The 26612-nt window shown below is 38.1% G+C and overlaps 1 protein-coding gene across 3 annotated transcripts; it reads left to right on the forward strand.

The window, feature by feature from the left end:
- The first annotated feature begins 1259 nt into the window (after positions 1-1259).
- LOC141511332 (keratin, type I cuticular Ha7-like) lies at positions 1260-21518 on the forward strand. Of its 3 annotated transcripts, none has more exons than XM_074220551.1 (8): positions 1260-1335; positions 14621-15267; positions 16279-16361; positions 17503-17659; positions 18110-18271; positions 18362-18487; positions 19431-19651; positions 21105-21518. In XM_074220551.1, the coding sequence occupies exons 2-8, from the start codon at positions 14773-14775 to the stop codon at positions 21238-21240; spliced, it is 1380 nt and encodes a 459-aa protein (XP_074076652.1). In that variant the 5' UTR covers positions 1260-1335; positions 14621-14772; the 3' UTR covers positions 21241-21518. The 3 variants fall into 3 exon arrangements, with proteins under 3 accessions (XP_074076652.1, XP_074076654.1, XP_074076653.1); XM_074220553.1 differs by having other exon boundaries at positions 1273-1335; positions 14762-15267; XM_074220552.1 differs by having other exon boundaries at positions 1326-1411.
- The last annotated feature ends 5094 nt before the right edge of the window (positions 21519-26612 follow it).

The following is a 26612-nucleotide window of genomic DNA, read 5'->3' on the forward strand; positions in this document are numbered from 1 at the left end:
CCAGACTAATCCAACAAGCATCAATTAAATGTTTATTATGTACAGCATTAGTGGAATCAAGATATAGAGAATAAAGAAGACTGACATATACTAGAAGACATATACTGACTGAGGTCACTTAATCTCTCCATGTCCTAGGAAAATCTGCAAAATTATAATTGCCTGTAACACAGGAGGAATTTTTGTATTAGGAATACCCTATCCCTATTGAAACTGCAATTTTTTCCCCCAAATAAACAATCAATTGCTCAGGGTAGGAAAAAGATAGAAGAGAAATCAGTCTCTACCCTTAAAAGATCACTGAGTGGATATGACATGTAAACTAATAAGTAAGTACATACTAATTGAAGAAGGTAGAGAATGCTAGCAATTAGGGGCATGAAGAAACTGAGGGGTAAGAGGTGCAGGTGATGAAGACAGGAGTGCCTTGTGGGTGTAGGAGTAGCCTGTACACAGAGGCTTGATCAATTCCATTGAACACTAGCAGGCTTAATTAATTGTTTTCTTTTCAATTTAATAAACATTTATCAAGTGTCTACAAGAAGGATGAGAAAACATAAGACATAATCAAGAGAACACAGCCACATCTACATAGGCACACAACATGATTTTGAAATTCCCAAGATTTCCCTGTAGCCATCACTGGAGGGGGCAAGCATTATGGAGAAGGGGCTTTATATCCCTGCCATGAATACCAAATGCCAATTGCCTGCCAGCAATGGGGCAATCAAGAAAATCTGAATGAAAGAGTAAGGCATTATGAGAAGGAGGATGAATGGGGCTTGTATCAGATAGGTATATATCATTTTGCCACCACCTCGACCAATGCCTTCCCTCTGGATCTAGGTAAAAACAGCCAGGTCTCTGCTCCCCTAAGGATAGTATTACTTTTCTATTTGCATCTTTAGTACTTAGTACAATGTTTTGTATAAAGAATAGATCTAATAAATGTTTTTTACCAATTAATTAGCTAGTTAATTGATTCTAAGCCTTAATGGTACTCAAGAAGGACCTGAGAACATGTTAGGAAACACATTTATTAAGCACTTTATAGATACAGTAGGAAAATAACCTGAAGAGATACCAAATTGACATAAAGAATCTAGCTAGAACAGGGTCTTACATGCCTTATATACTCTGTACAACTATGGCAGAATTATTGGGGCACTGAGTTGGGGTTAGTTTTAAGAAGAAAGAATTAGCAGAAAGACCATGGAACTACTTTCTGGTGTGTAAATAGGTAGCTAGGTAACAGTACATAGAATGCCAGATCTGGAATCAGGAAAGCCTAAGTTTAAAATCAGCCTCAGATACTTACCAGAAAGGTGACCTTGGGTAAGTCCCTTGATTTCTATCTAATTCAGTTTCCTTATTTCTAAAATGGAGAAAACACCTACTTCCCAGCATTGCTGTGAGTATCAAATGAAATAAAGTTTGTAAAGGGCTTTGTAAATCATGAAGAGCTAAATAAAGACAAGTGATGATGATGATGATGATGATGACGATAATTTGGTGGTTGTAACCAAGCAGAAGTACTAGGCAAAACTGTTTGTATTCCTTCATATTCTCAATCAGAATAGGGAGGATTCCCTTCTTATTGATCTTTGCACAAATTTTGAGGGAGCAAAAGCTTCACTAATAAGGATGCTGATTTGATGGATGCATCAATTTCCTTTCTTCTTCAGAAATTTCATTCTCCTTTGACAAATTCCATCTCTCTGATAATACTCCATGTTTCTCTGAATATTTTATTATTTCCTTGGTCCAATAACATTCATATATCACATTTTGTTCAGCTTTTCCTAAATTGATAGGTGCTCACTTTTCCCAGATTTTTGCCTCTATAGAAAGTACAATGAATATTTTGGTTTATATGGGAACTTTTTATTTGCTTTTGTCTTCCTTGGGGTATATGATTAGATGTAGGATACCTGGGGCCTGAACTGCACATGTTTACACACATGTATCTTTCATAATGAGACTGGCTGCATCCCCTCTCAGGAGACTGGTTTCTTCAAGGAACAGTGGGGCTATCTTTCTCTAATGCTTTCAGAGCCCACTATACTGTTGTATTTCCTCCATTATTAACTGCCAGTGATTAGCATCTCACTTCTATTTAATCACTACATACCAGTCTTTTTACATAGGAACATTTGCTAAAATATTGCAAAAAACAGAATTAAAAATGTTTCTTTCTTTGGGCACACTCTTCCCTATATCAACTCAATCCCTGGGAACTATAGGGAGAGTAGGCTCAAACAAATGGAAGTTTCTATGTAGCATTGTTCCTATGAAATTAACTTCCAAATGAATGAATTGAATTGTCTGTTGCTATGCTTCTATTAGTCTGAGTGGGTAGCTAGGTGGTACAGTGGACAGAACACTGATCTTGGAGTCAGGAGGATGGGAGTTCAAATCCAGCCTCAAGACACTTGAAACTTACTAGCTGTGTGACCTTGGGCAAGTCACTTAATCCTTACTGCTTCACATCCAGGGCCATCTCCACTCATCCTGATTCATTTCAGGCCACTGGACCCAGATGGCTCTGGGGGAGAAAGTGATACTGGTGACTTAGCACAGCACCCTCTCATTCAAATCCAATTCATGCACTTGTCATGACATTATTTCTCTTGATGCTATGGTCTTCTTTGAGAATGAAGAATAAACATCAGGATTCTCTGAGTCAAAGGGTCTGAGTAGTATAGTATCTTTTCCTTCATAATTCCTAATTGTTTTCCAGGATGATTGGATCAATTTGCAGCTCTACTAACAATGTATTGGTCTTCTTTAATTCCTAAAGCACTTCCATTATTTGGATAGGTTCATTCAAATAATCTGGGTCTGTTTCATGAAATCTTTTTGGGTGAGGCAGCAATGCACTTATTGAGGATTTCCAGATAGAGGGGAAGAGATTAACATACTCTTTCTATACTGAGAAGTATGAAATATAACCTCTAATAATAACCTCTAATATAACCTCTAACATTAATCCCAAAGAAGTAAGAGACTCATAGAGTCTCAGAGATTGGAGGGACTTCAAATTGCCTAGTCCAACATTGTCCCTGTCAATAGGCCATCTAGTGGAGGTGAAACAATCAATAAGTTACTTATTCTTGTTTTCCTTTTCCAAGAATTTCCACACTTTTCCTTTTTTTATGGATCTAGGGTAAGACTAGTAAATAAGAAACAGTTTGTGCAGTATACTGGAGAGAGCTCTGTATTTGGAATCAGGGAACACCAGGGTTCAAATTCTTACTCTAAAGTTTACTAGTATTTTTAATGACTGACAAGTCACAGAGCTTCAGTTTTCTCCTCTGTAAAATAGGTATAATAATACCTGAAATGTTAACCTCACAGGATTGTTATATGTTAATGTTATAAATGACTCATGAATTCTTAGTCCAGAGTGATTAAAATTTTTGTTAAGCTATCTTAAAATGGAGGGAGAGAGGGGAGGGGAAATGCCCAGATGCAAGGTCTTTTATGCACTTTGAAAGACTTTGTTCCTGCCCCCTCATACCATAGGCTTGGAGTCATGATCTAAGTGAATCGTTGGCTCCCATACATTTGGTCTGCCCTGCTCACTATACTACTGAGCAAGAACAGCTAGACTCCTTGAGCATGTGCAAAGCAGAAGGTCAAGACTCTAGGCTAGCTAAAAACAGGTGAGTCAATCTCATCAGTTTTTGATCAAATGGAGGCTAAATCTTTTATCTTAACTCAGAACCTGCCCTTAGGCAACAATGTAGGCAGACACTAGTCTTTGTAATGTAAACTAAGAATCACATTCTTGTGGAACCCAAATACCCACATTTTCTTCACAATTCCCCCTTTTCTTTTATAATAAGAATCTGGGGTTCCACACCTTATTTATGATTTCTTTCTTGAATCACAGTCCTTGTTATTGACATAACTGAGTTTTTCTTCTATCAAGATTTTACTTCCTCATTATTAGTCATGGATCCATCCTATTTACCAGGTTTGTGGGGGAGCACATGTCAACTTTCTGATGTCTTTTACTACTTGCCTATTGACATCTATCTTTAGGCAGCAACTTGAAAGATTCGATTTCTCACAAACTCCTCCTTCTTCAGTCAACAGATTTGTTTGCATGGCTTAGCTGAGGTGTAAACTGTCTAATTGGTAAATTTTCCACTACAGCTTAGAATCAAATTAGGATATAAATTGGGGTTCCATAGCCCCAACTCCCATCCTGTGCCCAGGCCCTTAAGTCTAGTTAACCTGACCAATCGTTTGGACAAATGAGTATAGGCAGTAGACCAACAAATCCAATAATGTCCCTTTAATTCTGGTTTGTCTTCCAGAAATACAGTTTCTTGGTGTGTGGGACAAATGCTACTTAAATAAATTTCAGAGATCTCTGAAGGTATGAAGAGAAGGCTTTATTCCTTTCTTGAGAAATGGGCCACAATCAGTTAGAGAGACTGAGGCAAAATCGAAAGGTTCAAGAATCACATTTATCCTAACGAGGTTCCCCCCCCCCCCCCCCCCCGCCCCCACTGACCCACCCTCGTTAATGAGGAATGTAGTTTTACTATCTAAACACAAAAACTACCCTAGGGAAAGGGGCATAGAATTCAAACAAAGTAAACTAATCTAGGGAAAAGAACATAAAATTCAAACCAAAACTGGATTATCTCTTTAGTCCCAGGAATGGAATGATTCTCCAGACATCAACAGATAAGATGAAGTCAGTTGACTCTTCAACAATATCCCAGAAGTTTGCTTTGTCAAAGGAGGAGGGGCACATAGCTAACCAGATTCAATCTATTATTTTTTACTGAAGAAATCTCAAAACTTTATCCCACACATTGGCTTCCAGCAACTGGATAATATTGTTCATTCATACTTCCAAGGGGCCCTCCTAAACAAGTCATATAATCATCATGATAATAGTTATATTTCCAAAGTTATTGTGCCTCCTTCCACTGGCAACTTTTTATATCAATGCCTTTAGATAGATCTTCCTGGCTCCAAATTGATCAAAACAAATCCCTGATTTTGTGTCATTGGACCAACCCCCAAAATAACTAATATATCTAGTGATGTTTCTTGAATTATTTTTCTTGCAAATGGCCATTTCTGCACTTTCCTTGCAAGCCCATACTAATGCATAATCACAGTTTTCCTTAACAATTCCCCCAGTTTGCACAGCTTTACAAGGGATCCAAGTCATTACATCTCACATGAGTCTCAGCCCACCTATCTCTTTAAGTTGTACTGTGCAGAATATATGTACCCTGCTTCTGGACATGTCCAGACATTTGCTACTCCCCAGGAAAATATCCTGGCCAGACTGGCATAGACAGTAGTCACCCTGAACTGACTCAGTCATATGTCACTGGTGTTTCTCTCTTCTCAATCAGAGTCCTGTGCCACAGTACATCTCTGATCAGGAATTGAGAATCTAGGCAGGACCCAGGTGGACTGGTACCCAAGGAAATTCTCAAACTTCTGTGGACCATCTCAAGTCCAACAGTTAGCCATACCAAAAGACTGGGCATTGACTTATGTCAGCTAGATTCTACTTCCACCATTACTAATACCCTGTTCTCTAAATCAGAGATAGAACTCTTCCTAGATAGGATATTCAGACTCATGTAGGATATAACCATGCCACCCAATATTCCTTTTCTCTCAATGGAGAACATCTTCACCCTGGCCTCTCTTCCTCCTTTCCATAAGGACAGGGGCACAAGTAGGGGTGCCACACTTACAGAATCAGGGGGAAATTATAGGTACAGACTCCCTGACTAAACAATGTACACATAGGTGAGAGATGGTGGAGATGAATTGGTCCAGTGTCTCTCCTCTCTTCTCTTCTCCCCTGGAGACAACCAATGTTCTTCTGCATCTTCTGAATCTGTTCCAAAAAGGTCCTCTTCAACTCAGGTGACTTATCTTCTGATAAATAAACTGCTTAACATTTTACTCAGATCAAAACACATATTTTCATCACAAGACAATGAGATTTTGGAGCTTATTACTCACTGTCATATTGACATATATACTTTACTTCAACACATAAACTTCCATTAGTGTTTTACTACATGAGCAAATTCCATTGAGAATTAACACATTAACTTAAGCTTTTATCAGTCTTAACCTTTTGCTCTCATTACAATAATGATGCAAACATCCTTAACCAAAATAAATTTTTCCCCAAAGTATTCCCACATTTTCCTTTTCCTGATGTACTTGTCTGATTCATATTCCTTTCCCTAAATCAGACCTTGAGACTGTAATTATCCCAAGTATTTCCCATCCTTCTTACCTAAGTATCCCCTCTAACATAAAAATTAAGGAAACTTACTTCCTGTCTTAACATGTAGCTGATGGCAGGTATCAAAGCCATGCACTTAACCTATCTCTAGTTATTAAATCCAATTCACCTAAAACTTTTTTATCCTGGTTTCCTTAGTTACTATGAAGATCCAGGACATTAAAGGAAAATTTCTATATCTATATCTATATCATCTATATCTATATCTATATCTATATCTATATCTATATCTATATCTATATCTATATCTATATCTATATCTATATCTATATCTATGTCCATGTCCATGTCCATGTCTATGTCTATGTCTATGTCTATATCATCTATATCTATATCTATCATCTCTATCTCTATCTATCACCTCTATCTCTATAGATACAGATAGAGATAAATAGATAGATATAGATATATATAGATATATAGGTAGGGGTCATGTGGGGAGTCAAATGTCTTAGGCCAGATTTATTCTTTTTTTAAATTTTTTTTTAATTTAGGTTTTTTTTTGTTTTTTGTTTTGCAAGGCAATGGGGTTAAGTTGCTTGCTCAAAGCCACACAATCAGGTAATTATTAAATGTCTGAGGTTGGATTTGAATTCAGGTACTTCTGACTCCAGGACCAGTGCTCTATCCACTGCACCACCTAGCCACCCCCAGATTTATTCTTTCAGGTGAGACATTATCCATGTCACTTTGGGGAAATCAAGTCAAAAGGGTCAAGCCTGGGGCTATACTGAAAAGCTACCCCTTCTACTGCACATTCCTTTCACCTGACATCTTCAGCCCATTGGCTTCTTTGGCTCCAAGAATATGACATTGACCCAATAGCACTTCCTTTTTGCTGATCATCCTGGTATCTGACATGAAAAACAGAGAAAATTGATTAAAAGTCCCATGATCTAAAATAGTTATTTTACCTAATTACAATTTCAAGTGAGTCCAATTCACTAAATTCCAATTATAGTCTTAATGGGGTCCCAATTAATAAATCCCATACTAGAGCTCTGAGTGTCCTTCCTGTGTCCCTGTTAAAACCAGGTATTCTAACTATGACTGGCCCTAAAGGTCTTATCTCCTACCTCTTACCAGAGGCATCCCTTTATCTGAAATCATATCTACTCTATCTCCATATAAAGATGGTATATCAGATTCCCCTTGGCTAGAGAACCCTCCTTTTAGCCTATTGTATTTTACAACAAATAAACACATATTTTGGCCAGGAGAATTGCACAGAAAAATCTGAAATTATCGGGGTTTTTTTGGTTTGTTTTTGCAAAGCAATAGGGGTTAAGTGATTTTCCCAAGATCACACAGCTAGGTAATTATTAAATATCTGAGGCTGGATTTGAACTCAGGTATTCCTGACTCCAAGGCTGGTGCTCATGCACTGCACCATCTACCTGCCCCCAACCTACATATTACTTTTCAGAATTCTTTAAAACCATTAGAACATCTTAGGTGACTTTAAATTTCCAACATGTGTTATCAATTCCAAAATAACAAAACAACAATAAGAATAACACACAAATTACTAGATTGTACAAAGCAATTCTTCCATTATTACATTATTCACGAACCCATAGATCTATCCCAAAAGGGGTCATAATTTTTGATATTTCCTTTATTGTTCTTCAAAGCAATCACACATTCATCCCAGGCTTTAACAATGCAGTATTTAAATAACTTATATATTCTCAAGATATAACCAATCTAGATTATTTAATTCCTCCTATTCTGTACAGATTTTGTCAGAATGTAACAACACTAATAACTCTTTTAAAGCCTTCAGTGATTCCCCAAACTCCAGTTCAGAAACCTTAAAAAGAGTTGAGTCAGGAATGCAGCACATTAAGACCATGTTGCCAGAGCAGAGACATTCGTTAAACGTGATTGCCTTTCAATAAAATGTGTCTCCTAACCCCTGGATTTTGTATTTTCTTCCTTTCCCTATCACATATCCCACCTGTGATGGGGTCGCCTTCCCTTTAAGGCTTAAGTACTTGAAGTCTCCTGTTCTCACCCCACCCCCTTGGGTGAATTACTCCTCAGCTGAACTCAGTTTAGAATTCAAGTCTTCACAAGATGGCAGATGGGATCAAGACTGCCATGTGTCTAAGACTACCACATGTCCAATCTACCACCCCCTTCCCCAACCCAAGAAGAAAACACGGGATCTTTCCCAGTCATAAGAATAAGAAATCTTCCCTCCTATAACTCCTCTTAATAATCTTTCCCTTAAAAGTTTTTTCTCTCAAACTCTCTTTTTCTTCTTAAGAGTCTCCCTTCCCTTTTCCTCTTTATACACCAGCACAGCTACCACCAACTGGGTAAGGGAGGGGCTGATCTGCATGAGGGGAACACTACAGACTTACTTCTTCTTTTCCCCACCTTCTGAAACTCCTGGGCTCAATTCCCAGTTCCCCCACAATTTAAAACTTTAACTGAGTCCCCAGACCCAGAAATAACTAACATAGAGTACTTACAGAAGACAGGACATAGAACAATTCTGTGCTGCCCCCCAAAAAAAACATTTGAACTCATCCACACAGCACTGGATCCAATTGGCTTCCTTCCTTCTGGCTTCCTTAATTTCTGGCTATGGACCATGTGGCTTTCTTACCCCCCAAGTCTGGAGGCAACCTTCGCCCCCTTAAGATTTTGAGGAAATTCCTGGAGAGGGAACCCAAATCCCCCCTCCCTCCTTCAGGGCACCTTATTATCCTCTGGCCTCTTCTTTGGGATAGATCTCCCACCTGGAGGACTTCTCAGCCAGTCACATTTTTGTGGAACCCAAACACCCACATTTTCCTCACATTATAAGAATCGAATAAGTCATGTAACAAAAGTAGATGCAAATGTCCATTATTGTTATTATTAAAATGAGGTTTAATTTTCTGTATTTATTTTAATAATCTCTGAGCAATTCAAGACTTATTTCTATGAAGGCTGAATAATAAACTTTTTTATCTTTCCCATTTCTCAAAGACTAGGAATGAAGATTTAAACCTGGAAAGAAATTTAGAGATAATTGAAATGAACCCTTTCATGAGGCTGAGGTAGCATTCAAAACCAGATTTTTAAATTCCCAATCTAGCACTCTATCTGCTTTTCCACCAAATGGTCAACTCTGTTTGAATTTCAGAGTCAAACCTCAAGCACAAACTATATTGTAAAATCAATTAATTAGTATTTTTTTCTCCAATTATGGGTATAAAATTGATTTTCAAATTCTCTCTTTTCTTTCCTTTATCTTTCCTCCCCCTTCCCCTGCATTGAGAAAGTGAGCAATTTGATATAGGTGATTCATGTGAGCTCAAACAATGTGATAAAGGGCATGGATTATTGGCAGAGTGGCCAAGGGTTCTAGGTTATTTATTAATAATCCTTGGAAGGCAATGAAAAATACTTCTGGAATTTTCTGATTTCTGAGTCCACTGAACTCAGTTATTCTTTCTAATAAAGAATCATCAGTGAATCTCTTGAGTACCAACACTGGAAGTCAGCTAGAGAAGGCTAGTGGGATTTTGTTTGTTTGTTTCACTTAGAGCATTGAATTTAAAAAACAAACAAATCTATTTTTTCAAAGTACATACAATAGAAATTTGTTTCAATTTTTATTATCTGAAGAACAAAAGAGACAAAAACTGTCTGAGTTGTTAAGGGTGGGGTTTGGTTCAGGTCATCCATCTTTGTGATGACTAGAACCATCAATTCATTTTAGTCCAGTCCAGTTTGATTGGGTTGAATTCAGCTCAAGTTAAATCAAATTAATTCAAGAAGTGTTGATTAAATGTCAGTTCTGTTCCTGATGATACAAAGACCAAAATGAAAATAGACTTGACTTTAAAAAACTTACATGCAAAGGGAGCAGCTTGAGCATAAACCATCTTAGGATCCTGATGTGCTATTGTTGTTTAGTTGTTTCAGTTCTGTTCAACTCTTCATGATCTCACTTGGGGTTTTCTTGGCAAAGATACTGGAGTAGTTTGACATTTCCTTCTCCATTTAATTTTACAGACAATGAAAGTGAGGCAGACAGGGTTAAATGACTTTCCACTTAAGATCTTCTGAGGACAGAATTGAAATCAGGCCTTCCTCACTCTAGGTCAACAGTCTATACATGTGCCACCTACTTCCCCTTAGGAACCTGATATTCTTCTTCATTTCCTCATATTTCTTAGAGCATGTTATTTTCAAACATTTCTTGAAGAGCCCTAGATTCCTTTCCTTTATTTGACTTCTTATGATCTGGATTAAAAAAAGAATATGCCTCAGCACATAGAAGGTGTTTATCCTGAAGGAGAAGTTACAAGAGAAGAAGCAGTATTATACACTTATAACTCAAGGATAAACTCCCATTTGGCTTGAAAGGAAATATCTCATCTTCTTTTTCACAAAACTGATTGAGATGGACTTCAGGAATATCTAACTTTATCTCTCCTGAAGATAGTCCTTCCATAATTCTGTCTAATTTCCTCAATTTATTGACATTTTCTATTATACCAGCTTCCTTATCTTTTAAAGGGGGGACTGGACTATATGATATCCAAGATCCCCAATCTATGAGCCCATATTGAGTACTCTGGACATATGGATGAACTAGGTCTTCATCTCCTTCCTGGAGAAACAGTCTCTTCCTTCGGGAACTAATAAGAGATGCAGAGAATGCACACATCCAGCAGGATATACAAGTTGTCTTCCTGTCTCCTAATACTATTCTGCAACTTTCTGCCATTCCTCCTAGATCATGCCCTATCCCCAAAGTGATCCTTTTAAAGGGTTGCTTGTGGGAGAGTGGCAAAATTGAGAGCTCTTGGGTGTGGTCTTTCCTTGACTCCTCCCTGCACATGTGGTTGAATTTCCCATAGCCTATCACTACCTGTCCTTTCCTTTGAGAAGGAGACTAATCAGCTGAGTATCAACCCTTAACAAAGCAGCCAGCAGCTGCTGTATTATTATGCAAAGTAGTCTTTTGAGTTCAAACCTCATCAAATCCATAGATCCAGCGTCAGGTTAGCCACCAGGAGAAGAGTCATCTACAGACATGAAGGGCAATGATGTTTATAAAGTAAGATATACTGTTTGGTCAAAGATGGGAGGAAGCATGGTCTTCAACCAGTGAATTAATTCTGGCCAGTCAATAAGATTCATAGAATCAGATGAGTATCAACCCTTTACAAAGCAACAAGCTGCTGCTATATTATTATGCAAAGCAGTATTTGAGTTCAAACTTCTTCAAATCCACAGATCCAGCGTCAGGTCAGCCACTAAGAAAAGAGTCACCTATAGACATAAAGGGGAGTGATATATGTAAATAAGCTACTGTTTGGTCAAAAATTGGAGGAAGCATGGTTCAGTCAGTAGAATGATTCTGGTCAGTCAGTAAAGTCCACAGAAAGATTCTTTTTAGCAAATCAAAGGAAATACTTTTAATTGTCCATTCTCAAGGTTTATAGAAAAAACTCATTGTGGAGCAGGTTTAGCCAACAAAGACATTCCTAAGAGGGAACAGATTATTTAAAGATAGTGTTTCTAATGTGAACTACTATAAAGAATTACTCACAGCTGAATGATCCCATAGCCTGATCCAGAGACATTGTTGGCTAAGAATGAACTTCTTAAGCAATCCAAATTCAGACAAACAAATTTGGATTAGTTTAAGTATAATGTATATTGGTATAAGATCTTAATTTGGAGTCCATGAACTTTTATTTCTAAATTGATAACTATATTTCAATTTAGTTGTCTTCTTTTATAGTCTCAGGTATTTTATCTTATGATTCTAAAATATTTTTCTGGGAAAGAGCTTAGAAATTTCACTAGATGCTCAAAGGGGTCTGTGACACAAAAAATATATATAATTTCTGTTAATTAATTATTATTCAGTCCTAACACACCACACTTCACACAAATGAAAATTAACTTGTGCTCTACTCTCTTGAACAGTGGCTCACATGTTTTATTCTGAATATTCATACTTTTATGCCTTTTGTAGTCAAACCCTGAGGTACCTCCAAAATTCCAACTTTTGGAAGGGAATTTCTATATCATCTTCCCCCCAACAGCAGAGAACAGCTCTGATGATTTGTCCAAAGTTAGGACAACAAGGTCTTCTTCTTCTTCTTGTTCTTCTTCTTCTTGTTCTTCTTGTTCTTGTTCTTCTTGTTCTTCTTGTTCTTGTTCTCCTTCTTTTTCTTCTTCTTCTTTCTTTTTTCTTCTTTCTTTTTCTTCTTCTTTCTTTCTTCTTTCTTCTTTCTTTCTTCTTTCTTCCTTCCTTCCTTCCTTCCTTCCTTCCTTCCTTCCTTCCTTCCTTCCTTCCTTCCTTCCTTCCTTCCTTCCTTCCTTCCTTCCTTTCTTTCTTTCTTTCTTTCTTTCTTTCTTTCTTTCTTTCTTTCTTTCTTTTTCTTCTTCTTCTCTTTTACATCTTCAGGGTCTTCCTCCTTCTCCTTCCTTCTTTTTGTGAGGCAATGGGGTTAAATGACTTGTTCAAGGTCACATGCCTAGTAAATATCAAATGTATGAAACCAAATTTGAACTCAGGTTCTCCTGATTTCAGGGCCAGGGCTCTATCCATTCACCATCTAACTGGCCCTCAAGGTTTTCTTCCTACTTACTTTGGATAAAAGTGTCCTTATTTTCAAAACATTCAGATCTTTTCATATCCTGTGATACTCAAATTGTACAATACAATAAGAGAGTTATTTTGCTTAGATACGTTAAAGATTTATTATGTACTTTTGTACTCTGCTAAGCAACACAAATACAGGCAAACAGAAAGACATCCCCTGCTATCAGGGAGCTTACATTTCTAGGGAGGCAAAGTATTAAAGGGAGCTAAAAAGAAAGATGGAGTGGGACATGGATTTCCAAATTGGGGGAAGCTGGGAAAATAGTTCATTTCAGTTTTCTGTTGACTTACTGGGCCATTTTATTCTTTTCATTATTGTCATCAGCATCTCTTGATCTTTTTGAGGTCCTCTGTTATCTTCTTTCTATGTAACCTAAAGGGTTATAATGAATAGCTCCAATGAGCTAGTTTTCCAGAGGCTTTCTGAATTTACCTTCCTTAATTTTTTTCTTCTCTTTTCTTTCAGTTACTGCCATGGGAGCAATGTCCTCAGGAAACTTTATTTAAAAAGTCCAAGTTTTCCTTTCATTCTCCCTGCAACTTATTCTTTTCCCTATAACTATTTACTTCTATCTAGTAATTTCTTTGGCAATGAGTGTACTCTATTCCTTTAAAGGGAGTCTGAAAATTAAGTTATTTTTGGAAGAAGGATCAATAGTAGACTCTAGTAGTTAAATGCTTTGGCATCTTTTAGTCCTACTGTCAAACCCCAAAGAGAAGGACATGCTACTCAACTTTCCTTATTGATAAACTCCTGCATTCCACCAAGTGATCACAGTCTGGGTATCCTAAGACATAGGGAGATGTGGACTTTTCAGAATAAACATTATCAAAAGAACTCTTTGTTAAATTGGAAATTGAGTGAATGTCCATCAATTGGGGAATGACCAAACAAATTGTGGTATATGTATGTTATGGAATGCTATTGTTCTAATAGAAATCAGGAGGGAATGGGAATTTAGAGAAGCCTGGAAAGACTTGCATGAACTGATACTGAGTGAGATGAGCAGAACCAGAAGAAAATTGTGCACCATAACAGCAACATGGGATTGGTGATCAACTTTAATGGACTTGCTCATTTCATCAGTGCAATAATCAGGGACAATTTTAGGGTATCTGTGATGGATAATACCATCTGTATTCCAAGAAAGAATTGTGGAGTTTGAACAAGGACCAAAGATATTTAATTTAAAAAAGTTATCTTAAGTATTATGTAATTTTGCTATGTCTTATAGTTTATTTTTTCCTTAAGGATATGATTTTTCTCTCAACACATTCAATTTTGATCAATGTATAGCATGGAAACAATGTAGAGACTATCGGACTGCCTTCTGTGGGGGTGGGGGAGGGAAGTGAGGTTGGGGGAAAAAAATTGTAAAATTCAAAAAAAATTTTAAAAGAGAAAACTTTGTCACAAGAGAAATAAGAAATATTTATGAGTCCAAAAAGGAGGGGGGAGGTGGGGAAGCTGTACAAATCATTAAAATCAGTGAGAGCTGTCCAGCATACAGGAGATCTGGAAGGATTTTGTTCTTTGTAGAGCAATGTGAATCTTATTTTAAAAATTATTATTTCACCACCCCTGCCCCCAACATAGCTTCAAATGAGCAAAATTTCCTTTAATGAGGTTAGGAACTCTTAATAAACAGTAAACTCAATAACTGACTAATGGGATAATTGTTTGACAATAGACAAATTACCTGGGAAGAGAGGTCTGCAAATGGAGCCAACACCCATCTGAAATAAGTATAAAAGACCTAGGAAGGAGGGTGCTCTTCAGATTGTGTCAGCTTGGTCTATCCACCTCACCTAAAACACTTCTCTAACTTCAGCACCTGAAACCATGACTTCCAGTGTTATCCGTACATCATCTTCCTATCCTCTGGGCAGCAAGCTTCCTGGAGCAACAAACATCTCCATCTCTTCCATTGATGTTGGTGGCAAACCTGGAGCACAGGCCAAAGCTGCATCCATGTGCTTTTCTGCAGCTATGGCCCACAACAACCGAGTCCGTGTTGGAACAACCTCTTTGGGCCGACCCAGCCTCTGTCTGCCAAACAGCTGCTGGTCAGCCTGCCCCTTACCTGGGGCTCTCAACATCCCAGCCAACATTGGAAACTGTGGAAATTATGGTGAAGGCTTCTTGAATAGCCATGAGAAGGAGACCATGCAGTTCCTGAATGACCGTCTGGCCAACTACTTGGAGAAGGTGCGCCAGCTGGAGCAGGAGAATGCAGAACTGGAGACCAAGATTCAGGAATGGAGCAAGTGTCACCCTTCCTTTGTGTGCCCAGATTACCAGTCCTACTTTAGGACTGTGGAGGAACTCCAACAAAAGGTAATGTTTTTATAGGAAGGAAAGAAGAAATAATACATTTATTAAGTGCCTATTTTATACCAGATACTGCACTAAATAACTGCTTGACAAATATTATCTCTTTTGTGACTTTCAACAGTCTTGTGAGGAACTAGAATAAACAGTGATTAAGTGATTTATCTATGGTCTCAGAAGCAATGTGTCTGAGACTAGATTTGAACTCAGACCTTTCTAATTCTTGGGTCAGGTTTCTATTATGCTATCTTGTTGCCTCTTGGGATTCAAGGTCCAAAATTTTACCTAAAGGGAAAGAATGAGGGAGAATAGGGAAGGCAGAAAGTTTCTAAAGACAAATACAAAATCCTAGAGGACATTGAGTTAAAATGTCAGGAGATGGACTGGTTCCTTTTGAGGGACCACATTTCTATTAAACCTATGTGATAGTATGGCGAAACCCTAGCCTCTATATGGCAGCAATATAGTATCCAGAGCAGAGGCTGATGAAAAGCAGAGTTTTGAAAAGAGTACTGGAGTTCTATGTTCTTTTTCCTTTTTTTGTCAGGGCAATTTGGGATAAGTGACTTGCCTAGGGTCAAAAAGCTAGTAAATGCCAAATGTTTGAAGCTGGATTTAAACTCAAGTCCTCCTGATTGCAGGACCTGTGCTGTATCCATTATGCTACCTAGCTGCCCTCTCCCCTGCCCCTAGCCTTGCATATCTTTAGTTTTTTTTTTTGCAAGGCAAATGGGGTTAAGTGGCTTGCCCAAGGCCACACAGCTAGGTAATCATTAAGTGTCTGAGACCAGATTTGAGCCCAGGTACTCCTGACTCCAAGGCCGGTGCTTTATCCACTATGCCACCTAGCCACCCCTACACCACCTAGCCGCCCCTAGCCTTGCATATCTTTATGGAAAATATAGTTTCCAAGGGAAATATTCCTCTTGTATTTTCTGCTCTGGGGATAGAATCAGCCATAGGGAGCAGATGGTCTCCAAATGATGTCAACTGAAATACCTCATTCTTTCCCTTCAGATTCTCTGTACTAAGGCTGAGAATAACCGACTGGTTATACAAATGGACAATGCCAAGTTAGCTGCTGATGACTTCAGAATCAAGTAAGTCTGGCAGAGTTGGGGCTTAGAACTGCCCCCTCTTTCATACTCTTTATTTTTTAGCATACCTTTTGTCCCCTTTAACAGTCTAGTGTTATAAATAGGATCTACAGTAGAAATTGGACTTGTAAGTTCATTTCCAAAGGACACTCCCAGGTGAGCAAAGTTCCTCTTCCATTGCAGACTGTAGGTTGGTACCTTTTTTGCAACTTTATATAGTCTCAAGGAGTTTTCTAGGTCATTGAGAAGTGAAGTGATTTGCTCAGGATTGCACAACTAGAATCTATAAAAGATGGAACTTAAACCCAAGGCTTTCTGGTTTTGAGACCATTTCTCTATCCTTTTCACCATGTCAATTGGAGATTGTTTTCAAATGATTGGTAAGAAGAAAGCCTTGAATCAAGCAGACATGATCTAAATTGCTTACAAGCTGATTTATTTTTCTGAGTTAGAAGACAAATGTATGTTTATGTGGATTTTGTCTGGAATGGGTAGAGAGGACTCTTGGGGTGTAAACTCTTTCCACTGATAACAAGTTGGCCATTCATATGAAACTTACATCTTAGAGAGTTAGCTGTGGGCTCTGAGGAGTTAATTGAGCTTTTTCTGGTCACACCCTGACCAGTGTCAGTGGGAGGACAAGACTTGAATCCAGGTTTTCTTGACTCTAAGACAATTTCTCCTAGCCATGGTACCACACTCTTGTGTGTGTGTTTTTCATTGAGGCAGAATTAGATCATTTTAGGAATAAAGCAGAGCAAGATTAGTTTCTTAGGCCCCAGTCCTCTGATCCTCAGTAGAACAAGTAGGGTGAGAAAGAATTCACCACTGGATGCTCAAGATATCAAGAACTAACAAACCTACAGGAAAGAAAAGAGGAAAATAAGGGGGAAAAAGCTATTTTTTAGCCTTAGAAAAGTGAAACATAAAAGATTCAGTTAAATTCATCAAACATTTAATTAAGTACCAACAAAGGAAAGTATGGTGAGGGGAATACAAAGATAAAATAAGACATTGTTCTTGCCCTCAACAAGTTTCCAGTCTTGTAGGATAAGTAACTTCATTTTCAGTGAGTTCTAATCTAATTCTGTCCTGTTTTAACCTTTGCTTGCTGTATTCTGACTTGCCCTCCCATTCTTTCAAGGTATGAAAGTGAACTGTCCCTGCGCAAGTTAGTGGAGGCTGACATGTGTGGGATAAACAAGCTCATGGATAGCTTAACCCTGGCCAAGTGTGACCTGGAGGCCCAGGTTGAGTCACTGAAGGAAGAGCAATTGTCTCTCAAGAGCAATCATGAACAGGTTTGATCATACCAGCAAGCAAAGGGGTCAGCCATACATAGTCTTGGGAGTGGGGAGGAAGATATATGGGGGAGAATCTTAGAATCAGAGGATATTCGTTTTTAAAACTGAATCTGACAGAATCTTTAGTATTGAAAGTCTTCCTTATTTCTTTGGAACTCTCCTCTTAGTGAGACTCCTTAAAGCATTTTTTCATCCCCTAAAACATATTAGATAACTGGGTGAGAAGAGATCTCACTAATTTATACTGGGCTTGATTGTAACTGATACTAAAGGATCTAGCTCAAATTAAATGTTCAAGCAGGTTCTTCTTATCATGGATATTAGACAAAAGTTCTTTAGTCCCAGGGAGATTTTCTCTCTTCCATACTGCCCTAAGAAGGCAAAGGAGGCTGCTACAAAGAGAATGACTTTTCTTTCACTGGGCATTCTGCTCTTCTGCTTCTGTAGGAAGTCCACAACCTGCAATGCCAACTGGGAGATAAGCTCCGCATTGAGCTGGACACAGCCCCACCTGTGGATCTCAACCGGGTGCTGGGTGAAATGAGATGCCAGTATGAGGCCATGGTGGAGACCAACAGGAATGATGTGGAGCAGTGGTTCCTTGCTCAGGTGATGTGGGTCTCAACATTGAGAGGTAGCTGTTGGCTTCCTAAGGGTACTTGTAACTGACCCTTTCCTTGTGTCTCCACTGTGTTTCAGAGTGAGGGCATTAGTCTGCAGGAGATGTCCTGTTCAGAGGAGCTACAGTGCTGTCAGTCTGAGCTCCTGGAGTTAAGATGTTCGGTCAATGCTCTGGAAATTGAACGGGAAGCTCAACACAAAATGGTGAGTCTCCTCTTCCATTCATAGTAATCTTCCGATTTAATTTTCTTTTATTTTCAGTTCTAAATTCTCCCTTCCCTACCTATTGAGGAAGCAAGAAACAAACAAATCATTATAAATATGTATAGACATGCAAAACAATTTAGCAGCCTTCAAACCCATTGAAACTCCAATAACCCTCTAATAGCCTTACATCTGAAGACCTTTTTTCTCCCATCAAGATCAAAATGTTCAATATATACTACTGAAGGGATCATAGGATTATGGGTTTATGGAAGGGAATTCATAGATCATCTAATACAATCCCTATTTCATAGATGAAGAATCTCAGGCCCCCAGAGATACTTGTCTGAAGTACTACAGATAGTAGTAAGTGTTGGAACTGGGATTAGAAATCAGGTCTTCCAACTCCAAATTCATTGTTCTTACAATGTATCACACTGCTGGATTCCTTAGATTCCATATCCTTATTCCATATCCATATTCCATTGCAGCATAGGCCTCCAGTTATGACAGAATGAGTTCTGGTGGATTTGCTGTCCTTTTTAGCCCCAAGTCAGACATATGTCTCCTCTTAACCACTAGTCACTGTTTCTTTATGAAAAAAGATGAAGCTCACATTAGGAAGATTTTTCGTAGTATGGGGAGAAGTATACTCAAATGTCCATATCTCTTTAGATCTTAGAGATGGTTTTATTTTATCTAAGTTTTCTAGATTTAAATGGACTCTTTTAACAAGTTAGAGAATTTCTGAATGTGTTAGGTCATGATCACTTCAATTCAAAATTCAGTCTCATTTAATTCAATTAAGTAAGTACTTAAGTACCTTCTACATGTCATCCCTGTATGCCACCAGAGTATTTTCTGGGCACAGTATCTTCTGGATTTCTTATGAGCTGTTTTTCTAGGATGGTTCCATAATTATTTTTGGTGCTTCTTATTTTAGAAAGAGTGTTTGGAAAACTCCCTATGTGAATCCGAGGCTCGCTATAGCACTGAGCTGGCCCAGATGCAATATCTAATCAGCAATGTGGAAGAGCAGTTGGCAGAGATACGCGCTGACCTAGAGCGGCAGAACTGTGAGTACCAGGTGCTTCTGGACACCAAAGCCCGGCTGGAGTGTGAGATCTCTACCTATCGAAATCTGTTGGAGAGCGAGGACTGCAAGTAAGTGCGATGCTGGCATTTTCTGGGAAAGGCATGTACATGAAGTTCATGGAATTCCCTTAGTTAAAAAGAGGAGGGCTTAGGGATGGAAAGTTCATCAATCTGCTTTGCATATGTTTGTTCTATTAATCTATATGAGGAAAGATTGCACTATGGGATTAAATTGATAAAAAGACCTCTTCAACTCAGCTGAGGACATCTATTTGCCAGATTCTGGATAATGGGTTGATGTAGAGACAAGTGGGAAAAGAAATGAATTGATTTTTATTCAGAACTTTCTAGACCCAGTGAGATTGTCTTATCTATTCTGTAGACTGGGGGTGAGGGGACCTTTCTTTTCACCCCTTACAGTTCTCCTTGTCATTATGCCTCTGCTTTGGGAAGGAAACCATTGCTAGCAAAGGAGCAGATTCCCCAAAAGTGAACCCTTGTTTGAATGCTTTAGTTTTCACTTGTTGATCTGTGTATGATGACTATTTCTTAGCATCATAGATTTAGGGTTAGAAGGGACCATCAAGGATGGTTTTATAGATGAATATAGATTCAATATCTTATTTTGTAGATGAAAAAAAGTGAAATCTGGAATATTTTGGCCATATAACTAGTAAGTGTCTGAGTCAGGATTTGAACCTAGGTCTTTACTCTGAGTCTAGTGCCCCATACAATTCATTTCAATTCAATAAACATTTATCAAAGAAAACTATATGTCAGACACTGGTATCAGTTGCCAAGAGCACAAAGACAGAAATATCAGCAGTTTCTGATCCCAGGGATCTTATAGTCTGCCGGGGGAAAATATATAAACATAAATATAATATAGGTAGTAATTGAGGAGCAGCAGAGTACAATGGTTAGAGTTTTGGGAAAGATTGTGTTCAAATTTTACTTCTGACACTTATAAATATGTGCCTCTGAGCAAGTCACTTAACTTATCTCAGCCTCAGTTTCCTTTCTTGTAGAATGAGTGGGTGGCCTGGGAAAGCACTTGATGTTTCTTCCAGCTCCAAATCAATAATAATATAAAATGTATAGTAATTCATGGAGGACAGAGACCTAATATTTAAGGAGAATCAAAGAAGACCTCTAGGAGGTATCATTTGAACTAAGCCTTGAAGTGAACCAGGGACTTTACTTCAACATTTTATCAAGCACTTGTTATGTGCCAGGTCCAGAAATTCAGATATAAGTAGAAAAATTCCATGATGTGGAGGTGAGGAGAGAAAGCATTCCAAGCATGGGAGACAACCCATACAAAGATCTGGAGGGATGAGAGAGCATCTGTGTCTGTTTCCAGGGTTGGTGGTGGTGGGGAGTAAGATGAATTCAGGTTGAAAAGAGGTTGGAACCAGATCATGAAGAGCTTTAAGTACCAAGAGCTTTTTTCATTTAGATTCTTGTGGTGTTCCTTCCTCTTCTTAATTTAACCTTGCCTGGATGAACTTTTTTCCTTTAGACTTCCTTGTAATCCATGCACGACACCTGCATCCTGTGTCCCACCACCCTGTGGTCCTCGGTCCAGCTGTGCTCCCAGAACAACTTGTGGCCCTCCTCGCTCAGCCTGTGGCACCAACATGTCTGGTCGATTCTGAAATCTATGCCCCCAGAGAAGGGGTCAAATGTTGGAAGCCTCCTGCTTAGATTGCCTTCATCTTGCTTGCCTGCATTTATTTGTGTCTACTCTTTTGCATCTCATAAAGAAGACCAAGTCGACAGCTGAGGAAGGACACAAATGCCTCATCAACTGGAAAAATCTGCATTTTATTACCATTTCAGCTACTGCTTTTGTGGGGAATAACTCTTGTGGGATGTTGAATATGCTTTGCTGCCACAATATCTTTTGAGATGCTCTCATCTTGCAAATAAACAATTTCTTCATCACATAATGTCTCACAGTGTGTCTTTTGCTATGTTTACCCCTTGGTTTTGGTAGTTGGGTCAAGGCTAAGTAAGCATCCCTTAGGTAATGAAGTCCCTAGATGTCATCAAAGACACAAATAGTTGGTGTGCTATAGGATAACAGAGGTTCAATTTCCAGACTCAACACTTAGTAAATGCAGACAAATCACTTAACTTCTCTGAACCTCAGTTTTCCTTAGCTGTAAATTGGGATAAAGAAGGATTTTTCCTTCCTATGTTACAGAGTTGTTATGGGTGTAGGATCTGTAAAGGGGTCAGGGACTGGACTTGTGGTTTTAGTGGTGTAGGGAAATTTTTGGATGAGGAAATTCTAGCAACTGAAATCTCTTTTGTAGAAGATTGACTGAAAAAAAGTAACTGATTATGGTGAGGTAACCCAAAGACAGACCTTGAACCCAGATTTCTCTGACTCTGGGATTAGTTTTCTCTTCACCATGCCTTGGAACCTCAAATATCTCTAAATGCAAACTTCTTAGTGTTTGTAAAGCTCTGGGAAAACATAGGTGATATATTTATAGTGATATAGCTTGGCTTAAGTGGAATCAGGAAGGTCTGGCTTCAAATGCTCTTTCTGACATACCCAGACTGGTTGTATAAACCTGGACAAATCATTTATTCTTAGAGTTCTTGATAACTTCCTAAATAATAAGTAATAGATAGGTTGCCTGCCTATAATTGAGGAAAGAGTTTCCATGCTGGGGTGATTTGCTACGTGGAAGAAATTATATATCTAGCTTAAAATAAATCGTTTCCCCATACTTCATACTACCAGTAGGAAGTCCTACCATAAAATAGAATATGAAAATAACATGAAGAAAACGTAATAATCATGCAGGTAGAGAAATCAGTATCTGTATGATTTTAAAGAGGGCTTTTCCCTGACAAAGTCTGGTAACTTCTGCTTGATTAATGTAAAACAATAATAAATGTTCTTTAAGATGTTCAGAACACTTTGTATATCCTGTCTTCATTGATCATTGTTTCACTTGTCACCTGATTAGCAGTATTAGAAGTAGAATTTGAACCTAGGTCTTCCTGAGTCCAAGTCTTCCATGCTAGTTGTTAGACCATGTTTCCTCTTTTCTTATAAGAAACACCCAAACTTTTCTCTTCATTTGCCAGTGGTTGTAATTCCACAACAGTATCAGCAAGATCAAATTCGTTCACATGCCTACACAAGGGTTTCTGGCACGAACTGTGACATTTTATCCAATAGCAAAATAGCTTAAGTAAAGACAAGATCTTGTTGAGAGCTGCCTTTTCCTGGGTTTACTTCTGAGTTAACTCTTTCTAGAAGACTGAGTTTTTCATGGAGACTGGAAGATAAAAATTACCTCTCTTAGGAGTGGGAGGTCAGAATCACAGAGTGGGAAGGACTCCCCAGAAGCTTGGTCTATATCTCTCTTTATCTAATTCCTTTGTCTAAAGAGGATCATTTACATGACTCCTATGTTTGCATCTCTGGCATTGACTTAGAAGTGCTGGTGTAGATATAATCATGGGGCTGTCAGATCCCTGCTTGTCTTTTGGGCAGGGGTCTGACCTGCACCTAAGGCAGCCCGCTGCCAGAGGGAGGGAACAGGCTGCTCTGGATCTCAGACTCCTGTGATATTGGGATTTTGCCATCTCAACTTGGGAATGCAGTTTTGATGAAGTGTTGATACTAAGGCATAGTATCTTTTGGACAAATTGATCATTCTCAATCAAGTGTCAATAGGTCAGGTTGTTGTGGACCCTTGTCTCTGAGCTCAAAAACATCACTCAGCAAAGGAGAGCAGAAGCCTGACAGAATTTCAGGTGCCTCAGATTGTTTTTACAATTTTTTAGAAATTAAATCACAAGTTGCTGTTGTTCAGTCATTTTCAACTGTGACCACCTCTTCATGACTCCATTTGGGGTTTTCTTGCCAAAGATACTGGTGAGGTTTGCCATTTTTTTCTCTAGCTCATTTAAAAATAAAAATTTTCCCCTTAATTAATTACAGGTAGAAAATTAACATTTTTAAAAATTTGAGCTCCAGATTCTTTTTCTCTCTCTCTCCTTTCCCTCTCTCTGAGATGGTTATAGATGTACAATTATGTAGAACACATTTATAAAAATTAATCATTTTGTAGAAGAAAGTTTAAACCATAAAGAGAGAAGAAATAAATTAAGTAAAAAATTGTATTCTTTGGTTTGCATTTAGACTCCATCTGTTCTTTCTCTATAGACAAAAAGCATTTTTCTTTGGGTTTGACTTGGATCATTGTGTTGCTGAAAAGATCTATTCACAGGTGTTCATCATACACTATTACTGTTTTAAAATGATCTCCAGGCTCTACTTATTTCACTCTGCATTAGTTCATATTTTCCAGGTCATTGTTGGTCTTTCTTTTCCAGGTTTTTCTGAAATCATTGTACTCATCATTTCTTTCAAGCATAATAATATTTCATTATAATCATAGAACACAATTTGTCTAGCCATTCTCTAATTAAGGGACATTTCCTCAATTTCCATTTCTTCGTCACCTCAAAGTTGTTTTAGCCAGTTGTCCTGTTTAATATCTGTAATATCTGGCTACTGGACCCAGATGGCTCTGGAGGAGAAAGTGAAGCTGGTGACAGCACAGCTCCCTGCCCCCCCCCCCATACAATTCATGTGCTTGTCATGGCATCACCTGCCTAATGTCATGATCTTCTTCAAGAGTAAAAGACAGCAGGCGGCTGGGTGGCGCAGTGGATAGAGCACTGGCCCTGGAGTCAGGAGTACCTGAGTTCAAATCCGACCTCAGACACTTAATAATGACCTAGCTGTTTGGCTTTGGGCAAGCCACTTAACCCCATTGCCTTACAAAACAAAAAACAAAAAAACTAAAAAAAAAAAAGAGTAAAAGACAGGGGCGGCTAGGTGGCGCAGTGGATAGAGAATTGGCCTTTGGAGTCAGGAGTACCTAAGTTCAAATCTGACCTCAGACACTTAACAATTAACTAGCTGTGTGGCCTTGGGCAAGCCACTTAACCCCATTGCCTTGCAAAAAAAAAAAAACCTAGAAAAAAAGAGTAAAAGACAAACAACAACAGCTACCACCAAAGAGCTGCTATAAATATCGTTTTTTTCAAAGTAAGATTACAGATCTAATAGTTTTCCAGCTCTTTTTACAGACAAGAAATTGAGGCAAACAGGATCACAAAACTAGTAAGTGCCTGAAGTCATATGTGAACACATGAAGATGAGCCTTTTTGACTGTAAACCTGGTACTCTACTGTACCACCTAGCTGCAGAAGGGCTTAATCAAGATCTCAAAAAACACCAGAATGAGACTGACATGAGTAGCTCACAAAGTCATTGGTTCCTGCCAAATGTCTATAAACCAGCTGATACTGATGTACATAACACTTGTTTTGGATTGAATTGTATGTTAATGCATATATAAAATATTGTTATATGCTTTATTTTCTATTTTAGAAATGTTGCTGTTCATCTTTATTTCTTTTATATGTCAGTGTTGTTAATGTACTGTTGTTATATATAGCTGTTGTACATCTATTTTTTTTTTTAGGTTTTTGAGAGGCAAATGGGGTTAAGTGGCTTGCCCAAGGCCACACAGCTAGGTAATTGTTAAGTGTCTGAGACTGGATTTGAACCCAGGTACTCCTGACTCCAGGGCCAGTGCTTTATCCGCTGCACCACCTAGCTGCCCACATCTATTTTTTTCTATTTATTTTTATTTCAATATATATACAATTACTTTTATTTTACTATGGAATAGATCTACTTGCCTATATTCTATTAGATGAGCATTATTTCTGGATATTCATTTTGGGGGTAGCTTTTTATGTTTATTTTATGAATGATATTTTATTTTTCTAATTAATTGGAAAACAATTTTTAACATTTATTTTTTGATAAATGAGTTCTAAATTGTCTCCATCTCTCCCTTCCCTGGGATGACAAACAGCTTGATATAGATTATACACGTGCTTTCCTATATGTGCATGTAATATGAAGGAAAGAAAAAGTATTTTTAAGTTCTTATTTCATGCAAAGCACTATACTAAGCCTTAGGAGTACAAATAGAAAAGCAAGACAAAGAACATTCTAATAAATGGAGAAAACATTCAAAGGCTTTGGGTCAAATAGAAAATTCCTTATAGAATGATAGCAAAATTGATTATTACAACTTCCATTAATAAAATTATTTTGGTTTCTAATAAAGAGCCATTTGACAGTGTCAATGACTTCAGTGGCAAGGAAGGGAATGAAAGGAAATCATAGGATTTAGAGCTGGAAGGGTATCCCCCCCCCAATAGCCTTCTTGTTTAAAATATGTGATCACATTTGGGGCAGAAAAGCTAAGGTTAATTTTGTATATATATATATTGGTGGTCACTCTATGATATTGCACCAATTTTGTTCTTACTGAGTAGTATAGAAGCCTGGTGTTCATGGACTTGTTTTGATCTGAAGTAGGACCATTACTAATTTTTCTGAATGTACCTAAATCTATTTTAAGTGTCACTAATTGCAAGTCATTTTACTTCACTCGCAGGACAAAAAGAATGAGTTATATAGCTTGAAAGCTAGAGTTAGCCATGTGCTACTTGCAGAGAAGTTTTAATGGTACTCATGAGAAAAAATTCACAGGTAATTCAAATAGTCTGTTTGCAGAAACAGTATGGTATAGAAGAAAGAACTGAACTTGAAACAATATTCTTTTTGAATTGTACCACTGATCTTATCAGTGTCCAATGAGAAAATTCTTCCACTGATGCAGTTTTAAATAGGTGCTTAGGACACTGTGAGGTAAGGGGAACTTGCTCAAGGTCACACAGTCAGTTGGTGTCAGAAATGGAACTTGAATCTTGTATAGTTGACTCTAAGAGGTGACCACCTCTTCATGACTCCATTTGGGGTTTTCTTGCCAGAGATACTGGTGAGGTTTGCCATTTTCTTCTCTAGCTCATTTAAAAATAAAAATTTTCCCTTAATTAATTACAGGTAGAAAATTAACATTTTTAAAAATTTGAGCTCCAGATTCTTTTTCTCTCTCTCTCCTTTCCCTCT

This window comes from Macrotis lagotis, chromosome 2 (genome assembly GCF_037893015.1).
Source record: "Macrotis lagotis isolate mMagLag1 chromosome 2, bilby.v1.9.chrom.fasta, whole genome shotgun sequence".
In the NCBI taxonomy this organism is placed as follows: domain Eukaryota; kingdom Metazoa; phylum Chordata; class Mammalia; order Peramelemorphia; family Peramelidae; genus Macrotis; species Macrotis lagotis.

Excerpts from the sequence above, each read along its gene's own strand:
- LOC141511332 (XM_074220551.1), top strand. The coding sequence starts at position 14,773 with ATGACTTCCAGTGTTATCCGTACATCATCTTCCTATCCTCTGGGCAGC. Across the intron at positions 15,268-16,278 it reads TGGAGGAACTCCAACAAAAG|ATTCTCTGTACTAAGGCTGA; the intron begins GTAATGTTTTTA and ends CTTTCCCTTCAG. Across the intron at positions 16,362-17,502 it reads GCTGATGACTTCAGAATCAA|GTATGAAAGTGAACTGTCCC; the intron begins GTAAGTCTGGCA and ends CATTCTTTCAAG.